This window comes from Boleophthalmus pectinirostris, unplaced genomic scaffold (genome assembly GCF_026225935.1).
Source record: "Boleophthalmus pectinirostris isolate CB_2022bp ecotype Guang Dong unplaced genomic scaffold, ASM2622593v1 HiC_scaffold_22, whole genome shotgun sequence".
Classification (NCBI taxonomy): domain Eukaryota; kingdom Metazoa; phylum Chordata; class Actinopteri; order Gobiiformes; family Gobiidae; genus Boleophthalmus; species Boleophthalmus pectinirostris.
The window spans coordinates 7,736,771-7,759,670 of NW_026571190.1; the positions used below are offsets into that span (position 1 = coordinate 7,736,771).

The 22,900-nt window shown below is 38.1% G+C and overlaps 2 protein-coding genes across 2 annotated transcripts; one reads left to right on the forward strand and one right to left on the reverse strand.

Moving 5' to 3' along the window:
• Nucleotides 1-1,801: 1,801 nt before the first annotated feature.
• On the reverse strand, nt 1,802-12,509 carry arpc1a (actin related protein 2/3 complex, subunit 1A). The gene is made up of 11 exons (XM_020922709.2): nt 12,200-12,509; nt 11,439-11,536; nt 10,374-10,478; nt 9,260-9,482; nt 8,214-8,321; nt 8,029-8,132; nt 6,892-7,000; nt 6,046-6,121; nt 5,779-5,972; nt 4,201-4,291; nt 1,802-3,086 (listed from the first exon to the last, which is right to left on the reverse strand). The coding sequence occupies exons 2-11, from the start codon at nt 11,500-11,502 to the stop codon at nt 3,048-3,050; spliced, it is 1,113 nt and encodes a 370-aa protein (XP_020778368.1). The 5' UTR covers nt 11,503-11,536; nt 12,200-12,509; the 3' UTR covers nt 1,802-3,047.
• Nucleotides 12,510-12,563: 54 nt separating this feature from the next.
• On the forward strand, nt 12,564-20,217 carry LOC110158269 (lipopolysaccharide-induced tumor necrosis factor-alpha factor homolog). The gene is made up of 6 exons (XM_055158752.1): nt 12,564-12,682; nt 13,452-13,575; nt 15,416-15,477; nt 16,227-16,355; nt 17,423-17,597; nt 19,969-20,217. Exons 2-6 carry the CDS (start codon nt 13,565-13,567, stop codon nt 20,078-20,080), a joined length of 489 nt encoding a protein of 162 aa, XP_055014727.1. The 5' UTR covers nt 12,564-12,682; nt 13,452-13,564; the 3' UTR covers nt 20,081-20,217.
• Nucleotides 20,218-22,900: the final 2,683 nt, after the last annotated feature.

Here is a 22,900-nt window from a genome sequence, read left to right on the forward strand (position 1 = left end):
AAGCAGTGCGCTTTCATAGCTTACCAAAGTCGAACTAAAACATTTTGACATTTTTGAGCGCCATGTACCACATAAAACTGGTTTGAGGTCAGTAAGTACAACCAGAATTAAGACATAAGTCACACCTCATTATAAGGCACACTGTTGATTTTTAAGAAAATTAAAGGATTTTCAGTGCGTTTATTGTCCAAAAAATCTGGTACTCAAGTTCTTGCAACTGCTAAATGTATAACTCTCCGGCATTTTCATCTTGTAAGGGTAGCTCACCAGAGGAAAAAGGTTGGAGACCCCTGCTTTTTACTGTATATACACCTTTTACAAGATTGTTATTCCTTAGATGACCTGTAGATGGTGTTGGAGGTGCGTTAATATTAATAGTTTATGATAAACATTGCAAAGAAGTTACCCATTTTAATCACATAAAATTTCCCAAAATTGAAAAGCTGACATCTTACACAAAATTTATTTTTTGAGACTGTTTGTGATCATGTTATAACTAGGGATGTAACAAACAATAATGTCACAATATACCGAATCACAAGTTTCTTTGCATAAATGGCTCGTGTTATAGTAGCAACTAGGGGTGTAACAATAACCGAAATATTGTGATATTGTATCGTCAAAGTTCTCACAATAATATCGTGGACCATCACAATATATTGAATTACAAGTGTCTTTGCTTAAATTAAGAGTTATGGTGCAGCGATGAGTGAAAAGAGACAAAGCTACATAGACCATGATCCTTTGCTCCATTTCAGTGTGGACTACAAGAAGAAATAACAGTTCTAAGAACTTTTATACCTTAGTTCTTTGGATTAAGTCTTGTCAAGGCATTTTAAGAGGAACACGTAGCGTATTAACAGTTTTAGCTGTTTAGCCTCCACAAAATATCGCAATAAATATCGTACTGCGCGATGTATATCGTGAAAATATCGTACTGAGAGATTTGGATATTGTTACATCCCTAATCGTGAGCCTCCCCACCATTATCGTGAGCTTTCCCATGATATTGCAATATATATTGTACCATGAGGTTCATACCGTGAGGATATCGTATCGTGAGACGTGGGTATCTACACTACCCTAGTAGCAACATCTTATAAACAGAGAACTACATATCCCATGGTTCATTTCAGTTCAGACATGAAGAAATATGTGTTTTACTTGAATTCTTGGGATTATGACAGTAATAATTCACACCAAAATCTTGTCAAGGTATTTTAAAAGCAAAAAAAGTGTCCCATCTTTAATTTTTTAGCCTCTTCAAAATATCGCAACAAATATCGTACCCTGAGATGCATATCGTGATAATATCGTACCGTGAGATTAGGATATTGTTACATCCCTAGAATATGACAATAAATTTTGTACCAACTGACTGGTCAAAGTATTTTATAATGTCAGTCTTGTTATTATATATAATATCGTAATATCATGAATAAATATCGTACCGTGAGGTTCATACTGTGACAATATCGTATCGTTAGACTTGGATATCGTTACACCCCTAGTTATACCATTCCCACGTCACTAACATACCCGGAGTATTTAAAAACAGTGGAGCGCTTCCTGTATTTCCATGTGACATCACAAAATGGAAGTGTTTTCCATTTGATAGAAGAACTCAGTCTAAATATGCAGGATTTGTGTTAAACATGTGTGAATGGAACAAAACACAACTCCAGCTCTGTTTGTGATGAGGAAACATTATAACAAACCAGAAATCCCTTTAAAAAAAAAATAAAAAAATCACACAGGAAATACATAACATCCCCCCAAAGAAAGAGAGCAGGCGCTTGGATAGTGTACTGTAAATGTATTTGTCTTTATTCACGTCTACCTCATGGTCAGTTACATAGAAATCCTCCATTTCTGTAGTTCTACTTTTAGTGTAGCATCTCCGGAGCCTATAAGCGACTCCATCAGTTCCGCCATCATTCAGACCGCTGCATACCCACTCCACCGCTGCGACCAAAACCAGATGCCAACTCTGAATACGTCTATATCAATTCTTATAATTTCCACTTTAATAATAATTACTTTTTCTGCTCAGAGTTGGCGTGTGGTTTTGTCCAGAGGGTGGAATGGAGATTTTTTGAGGGGATTAAAACTCTCCTTTAGTGTTTTGGTATAGGAGGTTAGCGGATATTTAAAAAAAGCAAATCACATCACGTTTTAATAGGACCGCCCCACTTCAGTTAGCCTTCATTTAAAATATTAATAATATAAAATTAAACAAAACAAAAAGTGAATTCACACGTCAGTTGGGTGATTGTGGTAATGTGAAGTGTCTGTGATTAGATAGGCCTGCCACAAAACATATCAATTTAACCAGAAACATTTTTGTATTTAAAGCTCACTATACAACTTCTGGTGGAAGGTCTGCTATATGCTCGTCTCCATGGAGATGTTATTGCTTGGCCTGGAATTTTCCATAGTATGGCATTAAACTTCGACAAGAAGTGAACTAAACGAGTGTGACGTCACCCATAGCGTCCAACTCCAGTCAAATGAAGCTCATCGAGGCTAATTTGGAGCGGTTTCATTTTAGGAATAGGAATAGATTTACGCACAAAATAGTGAAATAAAAAGTCCATAGCTGTACTGAAAAAAGGCTACATAGATACGTGTAATACCATACCGTGGATCATTCCAGTACTGCAGACTACGCCCCAGCAAAGTTGTAAAGTTGCATCCATTAATATTTGCTCATTGTGTAATTTTCTTGAACAGGAGGATGGAGAGAAAATTTAAACTTTATTATAAACTGAATTAGAAAATATATCGGAATTTTTATACAATTTTAAAGCATAAAATCTTTAACACTTTTTGCGTCAATATTTCTTTTTTCTAATTTGCTATCGAAACAAGCCTTAATATTGCAGGTTCTAGGAGTGCGTGGTGTTGCGTTCAGTGCTTGAGCGGACATTTTGATTTCTGGATAGTGGTGTGTGTGTTACTAGCTGGAGGGAGGGAGGGATGGAGGGATAGAGGGAGGAGGAGAGGAGGAGGAGGTGCAGCGTCTAGTGTTTCATTCGTCCTCTTCTTCACATGATGCGCAGGCCCTGGATTGACGCTTCTAGACTCTGCAAAGGAGAAACACATTATTTAGTTTATATGGGTAAAAAAGAAGAAATGCTTGTAATTTTGTAGTGTTTTTTTTGTTAAAAGAGGGTGATATTTTACTTCTTTGGGGTATTGCCCTCCATGCTAAGCCTCTTCAGTGCATTACAATCGGCGTTCATTCGGCTAATTAAACTACTGCACATCACATTGGGTTTGTGAAGTTGTAGTGTATTGTTTTGCACTGTATTGCTTTGGCTTGTGGGTTGAGCATTGGACAGAATCTTAAAACTAATCGTAAGGAGAGTTCAAACAGGGCCTGGGGTAAGATCTCTAAATTACAGAAACATTAATGGATGACATCTAAAACCTCTTCAGGCATGTTTTTGATGAGGGAACAACATTATTACATGGTAGATTGCATATTACACCCTCTTCAAGTTAAAAATCCTATCATTTTCGTCATGTTTTAGTCATGATGTAGCTCCCTGTTGAAAGTAAGGCTGCGTTGTACACACCCACCCCATCAACACTGGGACTAAACTGGGCCAAAACCATGGGAAGTGTGGACACCACCTTAGTCAGTCATCAAAATCAATTTCCATAATTAAGTAAATAAATAAATTATTAAGTTTGAATACATGTATCAGACTCAATTATTACAAAGGCGGCATTAATATTTTGAATCTTACTTTTTACTTTGGTTTCTTTTAATTAGGAATGCACAGATCCAAGACTGATATCCATAATGGATATCAACGCCAATACAGAAAAACTGGTTGGGTATTGGCTTAGAAATATATCGGTTCAGCCAGTATCCAGTTTGGGCATATATACAAAGCTGTTCTGTTGTTACTTGAGAGATAAATAACAGCTACATAATACATTTGCATCGGTTTTCTGTTTTTCTTTTTCTTTTAAGGAAATAAATGTTGTTTTCGGTCTCTGCTCTGGAATCAGTTGACATCAGGAATCTGCAGATATTGGAAGCTTTCGTATTGGAATCGAAACTGAAAAAGTTGGATCAGTGCATCCTGATTTTAATAAACTTTTCCTAGGACAAAATCTAATGATTCAGTTCATATTTTTTTCTAAATTAACACCGGCATAAAGCTCAAGTTGAATTAAAGCACGTACTTTAAAGTCCCAAATAGTCATAGCTCCATCGATGCCTGTGGTGCAGAACTTGCGACAATCCCTTTTGTCTCCCTCATAGATAGACACTTGGCTGTGGACAGTCAAAACAAAAACATTTAGTCAGCAACAGTGTCGTGTTCCTGTGTAGTACTAGGGGAACGGAACATTATAAAACTCCTCTGTTTGTTATGACCAGAGTGTCAGCTGTTAAAAGGGGACACACCTCATGGGGCACATCTAGGTTTGATTCTCTGCTCTCATTCAAAGCTGGCGTGACACAGTGTTCTACACTAAAAATGTCTGTGTCCATTCACAGTCCTGTGTAGTGGTAGAGGACAGAACAGTTGTGATGCTGTCACACCATTGACTGCTAAATATATATATTGGTGTTGATGTGATCTTGTACATTACTGTAAATTTTTTTGCTATATCTTTTGCTAAATGCTTTCCACATCTCATAATAGTCAGCACTGCAATGGAAATGTGTCAGCCACTGTGTTGTGTGGGCAAACTGACTGGCAGCTGTACAGCCCCAGTCTGTGGACACCTATGTAACAACAGGAACATTCAAATATCCAAAGAAAATAAGAACCAGGGACATGAAGATCTCTAGAATGCCACAAGAGCTGTCATGTTTAGAACAAACTTAGAACATTTAAATGGTGTAGAAAGCACATACAGCAAGTAAATAGACCAAATATATATTAAATGTGCCGTTCTGTGGAGAAGAGACCCCATTCTCAGTAAGAATACATGATTTTTATTATTAATTTTTGTAGAATTAAAACATCTGCAACTGAATAAAACCAAAAGATTCAGATTTAAAGTTTTCTTTATAAATACAGACTGTATTTTCTCCTGCATAAATAGTTGTGTGCAGTTTGGATCAGATACATAGAGATACATAATAGATTTGAGAGCTTTTGCCATGCCTTTCTTTTATGTGACTAATTGATCAGTGGGACATGCCTTTATTCAAGAATTTCTTTAGTTAACTTCAACAGTACTCCACAGAGACCAGCAGATGGCATCCCTCTTTCCAATTTTTTTATTTATTTATTTTTTTAAAAAATATTATTTAAATTGGTCTTTATTACCTCCGCCAAGGAGGTTATGTTTTTGCCGGCGTTTGTCTGTTTGTTTGTTTGTTTGTTTGTTTGTTTGTCTGTTAGCAACATAACTCAAAAAGTTATGGACCGATTTTGATGAAATTTTCAGGATTTGTTGGAAATGTGAAAAGGAAGAACTGATTTTCATTTTGGGGGTGATCCGGAAGAAATCCTGGATTCTGGATCACTTTGAAATTTTAGTTAACATTGTGGTAAATGAGGCCAAAAATTTTGTTTCTCAATATCTTGGTTAATTATTGAGCAAACAGCATGAAATTTGACTCAGGGATGGACAATGGGATCCTCTTTCATATTCCAAAGGCTGATCCGGATCTGATCCAGAAGACTGATTTTATCGCAATTTATATAAAAAATGGGGGTAGTCCTTGGCGGAGGTCTGCGCTCTCTGAGTGCTTTTCTAGTTATTATTATTTTCTGTTGTTTCTTTTTATGTAGTTGTGAGGCTTACGTGATGCTGTTCTGGTGCAGTGTGTCCAGGGCAGTGTTGCGGTCCTCGGTGGTGGCTCTCTTGTCCATGTTCCTGAAGCGCTCCATGGCTGAGATGTTCCTCTGGATGCTCTGCTTGGGCAGATCCAGTTTGGACACAAACGTGAGGGCGCCTCCATCATCCACGCGGAACAGCATGGGGCAGCAGTCGTGGCCCTAGTGCAACAAACACTGTCAACACACTCTTCTTATCGAGAGTACAATGCAAGAGGAGGTGGTCTGGTCTTACCGCAGCTACTATACTGTTCTCAGACACGAAGATGACGCTGAGGAGAGGGAGGAACTCTGTCTTCAACTGCGATGGACTGGAACACACATTTAAACTGTTAAAATTGGGGCTGCAGCAATCTATCTACCATAAAAACTATACAGGACTACACAGGCTTTAAACACATACATAAAGGTGAATGACAAATGATAAATGGTCATGACAAAGACCATGGCATTGTTATTACACCATTTTCAGATCCATGTTATGTTGTTTCCTTATCACAAACATACCCAGAGTTGTGTTTGGTTTCATTCACATGTTTAACACACAAACCCTGTTCTTCTCTTAAACAGAAACACTCAGTTACACTTGGTGATGTCATGTGGTAAAACAGGATGTGCTCAAATGTGTTTTTAAGCACCATACACCTTCACTAGAATCATGTGGATGATGTCAGCCCTGGAATTGTCAATCCCTACTGAACAAACAGTAAAAGGTAGCTATTAACTTGAAAACTACTGCTTCATAACAGCATTTTGAGCTTTGGAGATGTAGCCTAACCTGTGAATTAAACAAAACAACTCCAGATATGTTTTTGAGAAGGTAATAACATTTCAACATGGCTAAAAGCACACAAGAATCCATTGTGTGTAATACAGGACTTTAAAGAACTTAAAAAACTACAAAAATAATCGTTAGTTGCAGCCTTAGTTAAAATACTAAATAATTTACAGGTGCTGTATTGGAAGAACTTATTTTATAAATTCTGTAATATAACTTAACTCTTAACTATTCTACAGTGTGGTGTTATCCGAGTATTCAGATTTTTCTATGATATTCCCTCTCCTGAATGTGTGGGTGTACCTGGCAGTCTTGGAGCTCTCCACCACATTGACAGTGCTGTCGTGGCTGACCCAGGCCAGGCGGTTTCCAGAGGCTGAGAAGGAGACAGAGTGGACCCAGCCCCCTCCACCTGAAAGTACACAAACACATTAGAGTTTAGTCACAAGCACGTGCACAGGCAGGTCCTCTCCACCACACAGTACGTTGACATGCACGTTAAGGAAAACCGGTTAACTGGAGTTGTTTTGTTTATCAAAATGCATATAAACCCAGGAGCTAGGGATGGGCTGATATAGATTTTTTTTGAGCCAATCCCAATATCTGGCCTGCAACTGTGGCAATAACCAATAACAATAAGTAGCTTTTATAATCCAGAACGGTTACATGATAGTGTAAAAATACAGCTATACCACTCAGAGGGACAGTGCAAGAAAATATCAGCACTGAATGGCCATATCGGCTGATACTGCCATCAATGACTCAGTATCAACAGCGACTGATAGTGATACTGGAACTGATATATTGTCCATCCCAACTGGAAGCTATGATTGAGGTGTCAGATCTCAAAAGATCCCAATAACACATCTAGGGAAGAGGATACATACTCGGATACCTGCAGCAAATAACTGCGCAACCTAATTTCCATTAGGATGCATTCAACTGCATGGGGTAAGAAACAGCCAAGCAAATATTAGACATGTGTTTAGGCGTGTACTCACTTGTTTTAGTTCAACAGTGACAAACTAGCATCTCCAGCAAGCACATGTTTTGTTTTGGTCAGCTATGTTAAAGTGAAAATTAAACTTAGTGGAGCTTCAACGTAAATTGAAACTGTGAAGCGTGAGTGACTTGTGACTAACGCATGTCTGAAAATCAAATGCTTGACGTAACCAGATGCTTGACATAAATGCATACAAGTATGTTTAAATGTAGGATAGGTGTTTTTATGAGTAATTATAGCTGCAGAGTTTTAGTGCTAATGCTAAGTTACTTGAACGCCTCATAGCCTTCTTTCACACCTTCTCAGCTGATCAGTCTTCTGTAGACTGGAAAAGAGTGGTCTGACAGGTTTTGGGGCAAAAAGGACTTGAGTTTGGTTGCTTAGCACACTCAGATTTCCCTGTGCACGCAAACATACTGAGTGAGACAAATACAAACCAGCTCCTGCAAACTCTGCTAACACGGCCCCAAACGGCATCTTACTGCCCCAGGGCGTGGGGCCAGGCTTCTCCTCCACCTCCTTTATGTAGGCCGAGAACACCCTGTGAAGAGGGGGAGGGGCCAAGGTTACTATGATGTAGTTGCACTAAGAAAAACACCAGCAGCATGCACACAGAGCCTACCTGCATTTGAAGTCACAGGAGCCGGCTGCCAGCAGGACATTGTTGGGGTGCCAGTCCAGGCTGAGGATGGTGGAGCGGATGGGCTTTTTGATGTGTTTACTCACCCACCTACAAACAGAGGAGAGGGTGAGAATAGAACAGCTCTGATCCCACATGAGAACACTTAGAACTTGGTTATAAAAACCTGGAGGACATATGCGCTCAAATATCTATAATACTGCCAGTGTTACGTGCAGAGACTGCATTTAGGGCTTTAACAAGTTACGATTCAATTCACATACAACAGCCCTGCCTTAAATGAACTCTAGTGCCACGTCCATATAGTTTATGTTTAACTAAGAGGTGAGATTAGCTGAAAGCAGCGCAAAGTGTGCCCCTCCCAGAGTACACAAAAGAGAAAAATGCCACAAGGAGATTCAAATTGACCACCTATACATTTAACAAATGAATATAACTGAAATCTGTTTAGTATTCTGGTGCATGTCCTGCTGAAGTATTTACAATATTAAATGCATTAGTATAGTAATACTGTAACTCGTAGCAAAGGACAGTTAGTATTACGTAAGTAATGCTACAAGCAATTCCTGAGCTTGTCTGACAGGTACTTTCACTTTGACAATGCTATGTGATCTGTCACCATAGAAACTGACATCATGCTGAAACTTGAAGCAAACAGCTGGCAGCTGCAGAGAACACAGTAACTACAATGTCTGAACTCCAACTGTCTAACCACTGAACAATGTATGGTTTGTGTACGAGAAATACAACATCGTGATGCAAAGCAGTCGGAGTAGGCAAGTACAGGGAGGAAACATGGAATATGCAAAACCATGGGCTAAAGTTGAAATATTGAAATTTAGTGAGGGGTACTGAGAAATTTGTACAGCTGGGAAGTACTTCAGTTTTGATGTTTTACTGAAATTTGGAAATGCTGCAGCTGACTCTGAGTTGAAAACATCTTCCATATTCAAATCTCATTTCATTTAATCACCAATTACATTACCACATGATTATATCTTTTCCATAAGCCCACACATAAATCTTACCAGTCATTTTCCGACTCAAAGTAGCAGACGGAGATGAGGCGTGCCCCGCTGCCCACTGCAAACTTGTTTTCCATGGGGGACCACTTGACAAAGGTGGCTGCCCGGTTGATCCTGAGAATGACCAGCGTGGGCTTCCATAGGCCCTCCTTCTGCGACCACACGTATGCGTTACGGTCAGCGCCACACGTCACGATGCGGTCACTTTTAGGAGCCCAGTCGATGCCTGCAACAAGATGGACTATGGTAAATGTAGTTGTAAAAATACATTTGAAATAGGAACTATGAAATTACATTTTATTCATGATGACAATTGTTGCTCTAGCCTTGGGTTGTCAAAAAAATAAAAAAAATCAGATACTAGTTTTAGGATCGATTTATAAATTTGGGCGATTCAATGCAAACTGGTTGAAATTGAATTGTTTGCTTGTTTGCAAATGTTGAGTAATGAAAGAATAAAATCATTGTTAAAACTTGGAGCAAAGCCATTTTTCTATTCTTTTTTTTTTTTTTTTTTGAATTTCCCATCTAATTTTCAGCATGAATCAACACCTGACTAAAAAATTACAATAATGTTTGTATTATTTTAGCAGCTGATATCTTCTCTCAAATGTTAATGCTCCTGGACATGCTTAAAGATCCTATATCACACAATTGGGTATGTTTTTGGTGAGGTAACAACATTCTAACATGGCATAATGTTTCGTTTCATTCACATGTTAGACTAATAATCCATGATTACTCAGTCGACAGCTCCATGGCCCAAAATGCTGCTTCACTTTATGATGTCATGAAGCACCTTTTGTCTAGTGGAGAATGGCAATTCCTGTGTTACCACATAACATCACAAGGTGGAACAGAGTGATTTCTGTTTGAACTCAGTCTACATATACAGAGTTTGTGTGGTAAACATGTGAATGAAACAAAACAACTACATGTATTAACAACATCATAACAGATCAGAAAATAGTGCCTTTTAATGTCATAATTTAGCGAGAAATACAGCTACAATAACCACAATAGCAGTATTTGTTATTGAGCCTTAAACAATACACTGCCTTGATATGTACCGTTTAAAAACAATTTCATAGCTTCACAATAAAAAAAAAATTGGAACCTGTTATGTGTCCATTGTGTTCCTTCAGCTCCTGAGTCTTGGCCCACGTGTTTCCACTTTTCTTGTAGATATGAACTTCATGATTATTGGGACTTATGGCAATTTCTATACAAGAAACAAACAAGGAGAAAGAAAAATGATGGATGATGATGTAGGTAATAAACAGGACAAACCAGTTCTTTGTCAGGCGCCTAATAGAATGTGGCGGAAAGTAATGGCAAAATGTTACATAGGGTTGCAGTCCTTTAGTCGATGAATCAGTTGATGAAGTCTAGGGGATCAAATTTTGTTAATAGTTTATTTCAATGGCTAATTATTTTAGTCAGGCCAGGTGACATGCTAAAGCCACTCAAAGCACTTTACATCAAGGAACCACTCATCTGATAAGTGTTTTGCCCAAGCACAAGAAGGGCAGTATTCATCTATGAGATAGTTTTATAATGCCCAATTTCAATTTGATCTTAATTTGTGCACACCTAGTTGTACAAAATCAATAATAGATTTAAATGGGAAAGATCCCCCCCCCCCCTTTTGCCACTCCCCCTTTTTAGTCAACTAATCGATCGGCTGGATAGTATTTAGGCCTGTCACAATAACAAATTTTGATGCACAATACATCTCTAAAGAGAAATACTACAATAATTGATTACATTGAAAATACATTATGCCAGTGACACAAAGCAGGAGAATACCAGTAAATATATTTTTTAATAGACAATATCATTAAAAAGCCTGAACTGCAACCAATACACTGCAGAATGAATCAATAATTAGCCACAGAAATTATTTATTCTACTCTCTACAGCTCAAATCTTAAGTTCTTACATAAAAATAGCAAAAATATCCAAATTATTGAAAAGAAAATGTACCCACAATAAAGACTGAGCCCCAAAATATATAGTTGCTACTTTCATTTATTTAACAATAAATCAATTTAGGAATTATTGTGAAAGGCCTAGTCTTTACTAAGAAATTCTTTAGTTGACTACAGCATTAAGTAATACCACAGCTACAGTCTATTTCCTTAACCTTGCCATTGGATGTGAATGTATGCAACTTTCTTACGCGTCCGGTCCCGGTTCCATGCGTGACAGGTGATGGGCTCCAACAGAAATTGGTGCAGGGACATCTTGCCTTGGGTGTGGTCCTTCACTTCTTCAACTCTGCCAAGTCACACACATACACACACACATACACACACATTACTTAAGTTAAGCAAATCCAATAGCTCCATTCATTTGAACTCTGCTTCCCAGCCACAACCCTGAATCTGACAGCTAGAATTAACAACAAAAACAAGAAGATTTACCCGAAGATTAAGGCTACCAGATCTCACACGTCAAAGTTGTCGCTTCTATTTGCTTAGTTGCATTCCTGAGCCAACAGTCACAACATTTTACCATGGAATAACATTAAAATCAGGCTAAAATACTCGACTCCACGCCAGTAGTCAGCTAACCAACAGTACCATATGAATTATTAGGATATTAAATCGCTGTTTATTTGTAATCACTTGGTTTAAAAAGAATAATACAACGATGATCAGCAGTTTGACAAGCCTCGTCACGGATGGCCATAAGCAAACCTGTTATCATTAGTGGCTACTAGTAGTAAAGGTGATCCGACATGCTAGCTGACAGCGTTATGTATTAAACGAGGCCTGTTTTTAGCTAACGTTTAAACTATTATTTATTTACACAACGCCATAGTAATGATGCCTCTATTATGACTTATCCAGAGAGTCTTCATCAACGCGATCGCCTGAATCTTGAGTGGCAGCGGCGTCTTCGGGGGGCTAAGATTCCGCTAGCCCGATGCTAACTCACCAGCTAACGGCTAACGCACGTCGCCCGGTCGCTCCGCCGCGCTCTCTCTCTCTCGCTCTGGCGGGGATGGGGAAAGCTTCGATCGGCCGGGAATGGACACGAATTCGCGGACTCTGGTCAGTCGACACGAATCCGTCCGGGAATGCGGAGGGGGGGAATGTCAAGAGGGCCGGCGGCAGCAGCAGCAGCGCGATCCGACCCGGTGCATCCGCTAGCGCAGCAGAACCAGTGGGCTGACAGCTAGCTTAGCCTTAGCATGTTCACGTTAGCGGGAGTGGGCTAGCTGCTGGTTACATTCAGAGTGGCCAGGCTGGTTGAGCGCAGATATGAGGGAGAAGGGGCTGGATCAGTGCACAGTCACCCAGTGGGAGTCATCGCTGAGAGGGTGAGAAGCGGGAGGAGAGCGCCATCCAACGGAGACGACGGGGAACTGCGCGGACTCGGCACGTGATTATTTCAACGGCGCCATCTGGTGGACACGAGGTACTACAGCAACCACCTGCTCCATCCCGAAAGCATTAGCGCAGTTTTTTTTTTTTTTTTTTCTTTTACAAAATATTATAATATTATGAACAACCTGAAAATTTAAGAAAAATGTAATTTTAACACAATGTTTTAACTTTAACTTGTTTGTAAATAGGAATAAGTCAATTTTTCTTGTAAAATCCTGCACTCGGCTCCACTTTTCTCATTTTGGACATTTTTCTGATGAGGGTGTCACGGTCAACAGTCAAAACGATCGTCCTTTAAGAACGTTTGGAAAGAGACAAGTCTTCATTTGTGCTGCTCTGGTGGGAGGGGCCACGTACAGAGACGCTGGAGACGCTGCTATGAGAAGCACTGCAGAAAATTAACAATATTTTAATAGAAAATATAATTACATTAAAATATTTTAGTAGAAAATCAGCCTGAGGGCCAGATTAAAGATCTTGAAGGGCCGGATCTGGCCCCCGGGCCGTATGTTTGACACCTGTGTACTACAGCAACCACCTGCTCCATCCCGAAAAGCATTAGCGCAGTTTTTTTTTTTTTTTTTTACATTCAGCCTTTTATTGGCTTTCTGTGTGGTTAAAGTTTTTCATTATTATTATTATTATTATTATTATTATTATTATTATTATTATTATTATTATTATTTATTATTATTATTATTATGTCTTTATTATTTAATTTATTTTATTTTAATTGCAGATTTTTCGATACGAATAAAAATGTATTGGTGGGTTTCATATGACATCAAAACATTCCATAGACCCAGTGGGAGTCATCGCTGGGAGGGTGAGAAGCGGGAGGAGAGCGCCATCCAACGGAGACGACGGGGAACTGCGCGGACTCGGCACGTGATTATTTCAATGGCTCCATCTGATGGACACGAGGTACTACAGCAACCACCTGCTCCATCCCGAAAAACATTAGCGCAGTTTTTTTACCTCTGCCAAGGAGGTTATGTTTTTGCCGGCGTTTGTCTGTTTGTTTGTTTGTTTGTTTGTTTGTCTGTTAGCAACACAACTTAAAAAGTTATGGACCGATTTTGATGAAATTTTCAGGATTTGTTGGAAATGTGAAAAGGAAGAACTGATTTCATTTTGGGGGTGATCCGGAAGAAATCCTGGATTCTGGATCACTTTGAAATTTTAGTTAACATTGTGGTAAATGGGGCCAAAAATTTTGTTTCTCAATATCTCGGTTAATTATTGACCAAACCCCATGAAATTTGACTCAGGGATGGACAATGGGATCCTCTTTCATATTCCAAATTGAAAGATACTAGACAAATATTTATGGAAAACACAATTAATATGAGGGGGACTGTAGTCCTTGGCGGAGGTCTGCGCTTTTCTAGTTTTTTTTTTTTTTTTTTTTACATTCAGCCTTTTATTGGCTTTCTGTGTGGTTAAAGTTTTTCATTATTATTATTATGTCTTTATTATTTAATTTATTTTATTTTAATTGCAGATTTTTCGATACGAACAAAAATGTATTGGTGGGTTTCATATGACATCAAAACATTCTATAGACCAGTTTTATTTAATATAGATAACGGCAGCTAAATTAATATGGTTATAATGCAGATTTTTTTTGTTGCCATAGAGTGAGTTCTTGTGTCTAGACACTGATAGAAATGCTCAGGTTCAACATCTCTGCATTAACATTTTAGATATTTCATGACAAAGTACAATGTTATTTAAAAAAGAAAAACTGCCCCCATTCTTGGAGTATGACATTGTCACATTCTAGAACTTGAAAACCACCAATACAGTTCACATGAAAATATAATAAATGCATAAAAAACACAACAGTAAATAAAAACATAATCACATATGAAACAGGCAATTTTAAAGCTCTAATTTAAAGGATTAAATTAAATGAATAAAAAAAAAAAACAATATAAGAAAACCAGTCTCTTTTCTCTCAATTAGGCCCAATAGCTAGTAAAAAGTTTCAGGTCATTCTTCAAGTAAGTTATGTTATGTTTGGTTTATCATAAAAAAACAAAACAAAAAAACAAAAAAACGCCTACAATAAAATGCTTACCTACTTACCTAAAATCAATAAACTGTAGCGCAGTTGTAGTAGACTAAAGACAATCTTGGTCGACCAAAGACATGTCCTGCCAAGTGATTAGTCGACTAAAAGGGGGCATGGCAAATGTGACAGTTCCATCTTGTGATGTCATGTGGTAATATATTAAGTGATCATTTTGTTTTTGCACTCCAGACAATATCACTAAAATCATTTAAATTATTTCAGATCTGGAATTGCCAATCTCTACTGAGCTTAAGGTAAAAAAGTAGCATTTAACTTGAAAACTACCACTGCGTGACATCACAAGGTGGAACCGAGCATTTTGAGCTTTGGAGATGATGACAGACTGATAATACAGGATTACTCAAACATGCATGAATGAAATGAAACACAACTCCAGGTATGTTTTTGAGGAAATAACAATATTCTAACATGGCTCAAAGCTCACAAGAGTCAATTTAGTACAAGACTTTTAAATTTTATTTGTCTTTTTACATATACCAAGTCTATTTGTTCTGTTTGATTACCATTCATCATTTTCTTCTACCATTTCTGTTAATTAATTTTTTATTTTTTTTTGAGTTTGCAGGTGCTTTTCTCTAATAGGCTGGTGTCGAGAGCTTGGACCAATCAGAGTTGAGCTTCATTAGCGCACCTGTCTCCAGCCTCACAGCTTCTGTGTCCACTCAGCGGCTCCATGGAGAGTAGACTGGATGAGCCTCTGCCCACCCCACCCTCTTACATCATCCAAGGTACAGAGTTTCTATCTGCAGTGTTGGAAAGTATCAAAGAAAGTGTAATAAAGTACTGAACTTAAGTATTGAATTAGGTATTAATTTTAGGTATCTGTATTTTTTTTTAAGTAGACTGAGTAGATAGAAGTAGACACTTTCACTTCACTACATTTGAGAACACGTATCTGTACTTTCTACTTTACTTCGTTTTTGAACTGGGCTGAAAAGTACAAGTATTTTTTTTCTTATTGTTTGAGATGTGCTGAAAAAACTGAGGCGTTTATTTTTAACGTGTTCATAGTTTGAGCAAACAAAAACATACAAAGAAAAACAGCTAGGAAAAAACAACTGATTCACTTGTTTCAGCTGAGCAAAATTTTGCACAAATAAAAAAAATTATAATTAAAAAAATGTATCAAAATCACATTCGAAGCTTTATTAGATATAAAATTCTGTGCAAAATACTTTTACTTTTTACTCTTTAAGTATATTTTTGAGAGGGTGCTTTAAATACTTTTACTTATGTGCACTTAGTGATGCTTTGTTTGTGGGTCTGTCACTTGCTTGTTTCCATGGAGATGTCATTGCTCTGCCTGGAATGTTCCACAGTATGACATTAAACAGCTCTACTTTATTTTTTATATCTAATTAGAGATGGGTTTTATAGCTCCTCCAGAAAAGTTGCATAGTAGCTGAAACTTTTACTTGAGTGTTCCACAATCTGACACAATCTGAAGATAAGTCACTGTATGTTTGATGTCGGGCAGATGAGAGCCAGCTTGGACACGGGGCACGAATCTACAATATCCAGACTGCGTTTAGCCCTCCTCCTCTTCCTTCTCTTCCTCCTCCTCTTCCTCCTCCCGGCTTTTCATTTGCTCAATCATCACTACCAGGTAACACACTGCATCATTTCCTATAGTATTTTATTGATCATATTTAGTAGACAACTAACAGTTACTTTAGTAATCGACTTGTTGTCAATACATTTTTCAATTCGCTGACTATATTCAAACAATTATTCTTATTCTACTTTGAGACTTGTAAAATATATCTACCAAATTAATGTTGAAAATGTGAAATGGTGAATGTTTGTAGTTTGTAGATATACAATATTTACAATTTAAGTGTATTATTGACAGTGGTGTACTGCAATTTGTACTCAAGTAAAAGTACAGTTACAAGGCCTGCTTCCAAAATTGTATTTAAGTAAAAAGTCCACATGAAAAATACTACTTCGAGTACTAGTTACTTGTTAACAGATTTTTATCTGTATTTTACATCACATCAGCATTCTATATAAATAAAACAGTTTAAAGCTGAATTTTAAAAATCATTTTAAACCAATCTGTATTGTTCTGTCTAATCAGAGCAGACGATGCAGTTTGTGAGTTTGTAGATTTACAAAGGAGCAGGTGTTAGACACTCATAGATCGGGACTATCGGTACTTGTGCAGCACTCAGTAATTGTATAGATGCAACTAATTACAATTCTATGGCTAGAATTCTGCTCAATTACACATACTGGTTTAAAATTTACTCAAAAAAGTACAATTATCGCAAAAATCTACTCTATTACAGTAGATGGAGTATTTTTAGTTACTTTCCACCCTGCTTTTTAAAAACATCATTTACCAAATAAAGGCTGAAATGTGGTGACTGAAGGCTTGTAGAATGACAATATATATGGGTAACACAGGCTTGTGGGCGGAGCATTGCACAGAATCTTACAGCTAACTATGAGGTGGGTTCGAATACGGGCCTGGGAGAGATCACTGAATTACTCAAACATGCATGGATTTCATCTAAAACTTCTTTAGACATGTTTTGGATGAGTGAATGAAATTATAATGTGACAGAAAGCTATTAAAAAACAAGATTTAGCAGAATACCCCCTCTTTTAAAGTGTACATTTGTATATTTACTGTATATTTCACCAGTTTTCTGTATGACTTGTCTCCAGAACCTGTACCTCCGGGGACTCCTGCAACGCCTAAATTTGTCTGTCATGAGTCAGTGCTGTGCCATAGCCCTGGTGTGACCACGTGCCCATCCTGCCAACTCCAAGTCACCACCAGGGTCACCTACAGGGCTGGGGCACTGGCATGGAGCCTGTGTGTCACTCTTGCACTCTTTGGGTGAGTGTGAGGATAGAGAGGGTGTTATACACTATATCTGTGCACAGCAGTGTATGAAGGTGTGTGGGAATGGGTGAGTCACTTCCTCGCTTTAAAGGTGCACTAACTTTTCTGATAAGCTTGCCACCTCTTGTCTCTATGGAGATGTTGCTTTGCTTTAGATGTTCCATTTCCATTTTCACATTCATGAGCTATGTGTGTCCCCAGATATGAGGTAAATGCTCAAATTAAATTTGAATTTTAGTAACAATAAATGTAATATTGATTAATTCTTAATCACAAAAAGAATGGACCTGATGGCAGAGTTGTTTTAATTTGGTGTTTTAGTTCTCAAGATGATCAAATTAGAAAGCAGAATGAGAAGCAGAATTTCCAGTTTCAGTGCTGAAATCCAGTTGGTTTAAATGTAAAATGCCTCTCTGTGATCTGAATGGTCACTACTTAAACCCCAGAACCTGCAGCCAATCATGAATCGGTGCTAGTACAGCCTCTGCAGCTCAGTGAGGGAATCTGGAGGTTCTGAACTTTCACATGAGGCATAATCTGTCCATATACAGTCCCTGACAAAATCCTGTCGCTTATCCATTTTGTAGAAACAAAAGCTTATAACCTGACTTTAAATTAATCGATTGGTTTTAGAAATGTCTCATATGAAAGCTAAAACCCTCCCAAATTATGCTCAATATACTAAAATAAATTTGCTTCACTGAAGAAAGATTGATCATTTAACGAACACAGAAAGGTCAGATTTTGGCAAGACAAAAGTTTTTTCGCCTACAGAAAATTTAACAAATAATTTACTTCAAATACAAAAATATGTTGCATAACGTCAGTGAATGAAGTAGTGGTGCTGTGAGATCCATATTTAATATCTTGTATGACTTCCATGAGCTTGAAGGACGCATCCATGCGGTTCAACAATGATTCATACAATTTGTTGATGAAGTCATCAGGAATAGCAAAGAAAGCGTCTTACATGCCTCCCAGAGTTCATCAGGATTCTTTAGTTTTGCCTTCCATGCTTCCTCTTTCATTCTACCCCAGACATGCTCAATGATGTTCATGTCTGGTGACTGGGCTGGCCAGTCCTGGAGCACCTTGATCTTCTTCGCCTTGAGAAACTTTGATGTAGAGATAGAAGTATGCGATGGAGCACCATCCTGCTGCAAAATTTGACCCCTTTTATGGTTGGGAATGTAAGAGGAGCTAATACTACTTGATATTTTAGGATATTGATATTGCCTTCCACCCTGCAAATGTCTCGCACACCCCCATACTGGATGGAACCCCAGACCATGATTTTTCCGCCGCCAAATTTAACTGTTTTCTGGGTGAATCTTGGATCCATGCGGGCTCCAGTAGGTCTCCTGCAATATTTGCGGCGGCTGTGATATAATTCAACCGAGGATTCATCTGAGAAATCCACCTTCTGCCACTTTTCCAGTGTCCATCCTTTTAGCAGGCTGTGGGCCTTGGCAAATGCCACGCGGTTTTTTAATTGCCTTTTGTTTAGTGCTGGTTTCTGTGCACTGATTCGACCATGGAGGCCATTTCGAGACAGAATTCTACAAACTGTTGTGGTTGACACAGGGACTTGAGGTGACCAGGCCTGGTGGAGTCTGCTGCAGTGGAAAAGGGGCTGGCCTTGGATTTTCAAATCAACAAACGGTCCTCCCGAGCAGTTGTCTTGCGGGGTCTACTGGACCTGGGCTTGTCAAAAACATCTCCAGTCATTTCAGATCTTTTTCTTATTCTTTGTACTTGACGCTGAGACACATTGAAGGTGTCACCACCTCAGCAGTGGATCTGGTCTTCAGCCTCTTGATAATTAACGCTTTGGTCTCAGGGTGGATCTTAGGCATGTTGTCAGAGGTCAAGTTGCAGTTGATGTGAAGGTCTGGTGTGCTGGGGTTCTTTTTATACACATCCACTAATTGATTGATCAGTAACTGATCACAGGTGAGGCTGTAATCTAGGATTGGGTGCATCATATGACAAGGCGACAAGACTTTTGTTTTGCCAAAATCTGACCTTTCTGTGTTCATTAAATGATCAATCTTTCTTCAGTGAAGCAAATTTATTTTAGTATATTGAGCATAATTTGGGAGGGTTTTAGCTTTCATATGAGACATTTCTAAAACCAATCGATTAATTTAAAGTCAGGTTATAAGCTTTTGTTTCTACAAAATGGAAAAGCGACAAGACTTTTGTCAGGGACTGTACTGAGAATGAAGCAAACTTGCACATGTCCTTTAAGTCCTTTAAGGCTCTGGCAACACAGGTTCAGTTCTGATATTTTTAATCAGTAAAAGCACACACATGCAGTATGGAGTTCTGTACTATTTTGTTGTGATATTTGTTTTTGCTGCAGGTTTGTGCTGGGTTGCTGTTTGATCCCCCTGCTGGTGGACTACTTTAAAGACGCGTACCACACGTGCCCGCGCTGCAGACGAGTGCTGCATGTGCACAAGAAGTGCTGCTGAGACTGAGCGCACTGCCCTCTGCTGCCACCACAGGGAGCCAACACTGCACACAGGAAAAGACCAGGGCTGTTTTATGTTTGGATGTTTTAAGAGTTTTATGAGCTGTAACAAAATAATAAATGTTCTATTTTCATACAGTCGTCTCTGACTCAGGTGAGGCACAGGAGATGAATCAGAAAAAAATTAGACACTAAATTCTGGAGTATTTCATTTCTACAGATGATTAAAAACAAACATATAACAGAAATTACCAGTCATGTATGTAACACTGCGTAACTTTGCATGATTCCATAGAAATACAACACAAAGTTTAAAACCATACAGTGGAAGGTCATTGCCAAAAGAACATTTGTAAGGAAACAAGCAGGCAGAGACCCAACTTTAGGCTAAGTAAGAGTCAGGTTTGTGGAGATGCAAGCCCGCTCACACCAAGTTGTGGGCATGTTTTTAAATAAACTATGGATTTATACAAATAAAATCCTTCAAATTGCAAATACTTTCAAAACCAGAATGTGAAGAATGTGAGAAACAAGTTCATTTTTTGATTATTTTTATTATGTTTTATTGAAATTTATTTGAATGGGGGGTATTATGCTTGTATCTCCACAAACCTGCTTCTTACTTAAAGAGGGGGTATTAGGCAAACTTTTTTTTTTGTAACATTGTTCTGTTATCATAAACAGAAGAGGTTTTACAGTCATCCATGCATGTTATTTTAGTATTTTCATTATCTCTCCTGGGCCCTTTTCAAACCCTCCTTATGGTTAGCTGTAATATTCTGTACAGGACTCCACCCACAAGCGTACGCCACCCATTCTCCCACACGACAATACTCCATAATGAAATATACAAAAACATGACACGAAACTGTGGACAGCAACTTGACAAACCTGATGCAATGTGCAGTAGTTTCATTAGAGGAACGCATGCCGATTGTGTTGTGATAGTGCTCTGAAGGGGAGCAAATAAGTGCGGAGAGTAAAGGGAGGCGAGACTTACAAAACATGTTAACAAAAAAAAAAAAAAGGTAACAGTGAGCTAAATATGTTATGTGTGAGCAGTTATTGCACCATATACTAAATATCGATGCTTTTGTGCAGGTGATGTGGCGCCCCCAGAAAGTTCCGCAGTGTTACTTTAAGTACCTGGTGAGGATTATCTGCATGTGACTCTCGTGCTCTCTGCTTTGACAGGCCAGTGGATTAGCATGTGCGCAGGTTATTTTAGATCTTTGAGCCTTGTCGCTAACTTATGCCACTCCCTCTTCTGTCCCTCCATCCCATAATATGCACCTGAACATCCACTCGAGCCACAGACAGCACGTGCAGGGAGGATGCTCAACACAACTCCACCTGCTAAGTACTTCCAGGATTTTTTGTGTATTTTCAACTGGAATTAACCAAGGTGGGTAGTATCCTGTTGCTTTCAGTTTTACTACTTGTACTTTTTGGAATAGTTTTGTAGCACCAAACTTTTACTCAGGATGGAAAGTAAGTAGAAATACTCATGTGACTGTAATTAAGTAGATTTGTGGGGTTCAAATTTGAAAAGTTACTGAGTACTGTACAGGTCCAAATTGTTCCAACCCATATGTACTTTTTACTTTTTATAGTTTTACTTAAAGGTTCTATATCAGGGGTGTCAAACTCATTTTGGTCCGGGGGCCATATCCAATCTACTTTGACTCATGGCATATATACCCTAAAAACAGCAATAAGTTCAAATATTTGTGCAGCGAAATGCAAATCTGTTACAGAAATCTTTTTTAATTGATGAACTCTATATTTTACAAAATATTAAAATATTATGAACAACCTGAAACTTTAAGAAAAATGCAATTTCAACACAATGTTTTAACATTAACTTGTATATAAATAGGAATAAGTCAATTTTTCTTGGAAAATCCTGCACTCGGTGTCCACTTTTCTCATTTTTGATATTTTGCTGATGAGGGTGTCACAGTCAACAGTCAAAACGATCGTCCTTTAAGAGCGTTTGGAAAGAGACAAGTCTTCATTTGTGCTGCTCTGGTGGGAGGGGCCATGTACAGAGATGTTGGAGATGCTGCTGTGATAAACACAGCAGAAAATTACCAATATTTTAATAGAAAATATAATTCAAATATTTTAGTAGAAAATCAGCCGAGGGCCAGATTAAAGGTCTTGGAGGGCCAGATCCGGCCCCCTGCGCCGTATGTTTGACACCCCTGTTCTATATTATGGAAAATGGACTTTTATGAGTTTTAAGTCATGATAGACATCACAAACATACCTGCTGGTTTTGTTTCATTCACACGTATTAGTCTCTTTACATCTCCAAAGCTCAAAATGCCCTGTTACACCTTGTGATTTCACGAAGCAGTAGTTTTCAAGTTAACGTCTATGTTTTACCTTTTGTTCAGTAGAGATTGGGAATTCTGGTGTAAGACAGTGTATATATAATTGATCAAGTATATATATAATTGATCATTGTCAATATTCAACTAACATTACTTCTTGCTTTACATCATCATAACTATAATAAACATATTGGGGGGTCAGATTACTATGGTCATAGGTTTCCCCTATTTAACTGCTCAATTGATCAGCCCTGTCTATTTAAACAAGATTCAAAATCATTATACATCACTTTGATTATCTAACTAATTAATAACTACTTATCTCATTTTCAGTAAAATATGTGTTTAAACAACTAATTTTTTAACATTCAGAAGTTATAATTGACATAAAAAATGCATCTGAGTTCTTCAAAAAACAATTTTAAATATGTCAATATGTTTTCATTTGCAGATATAGTATTAATATTCACAGTTTTCCTATA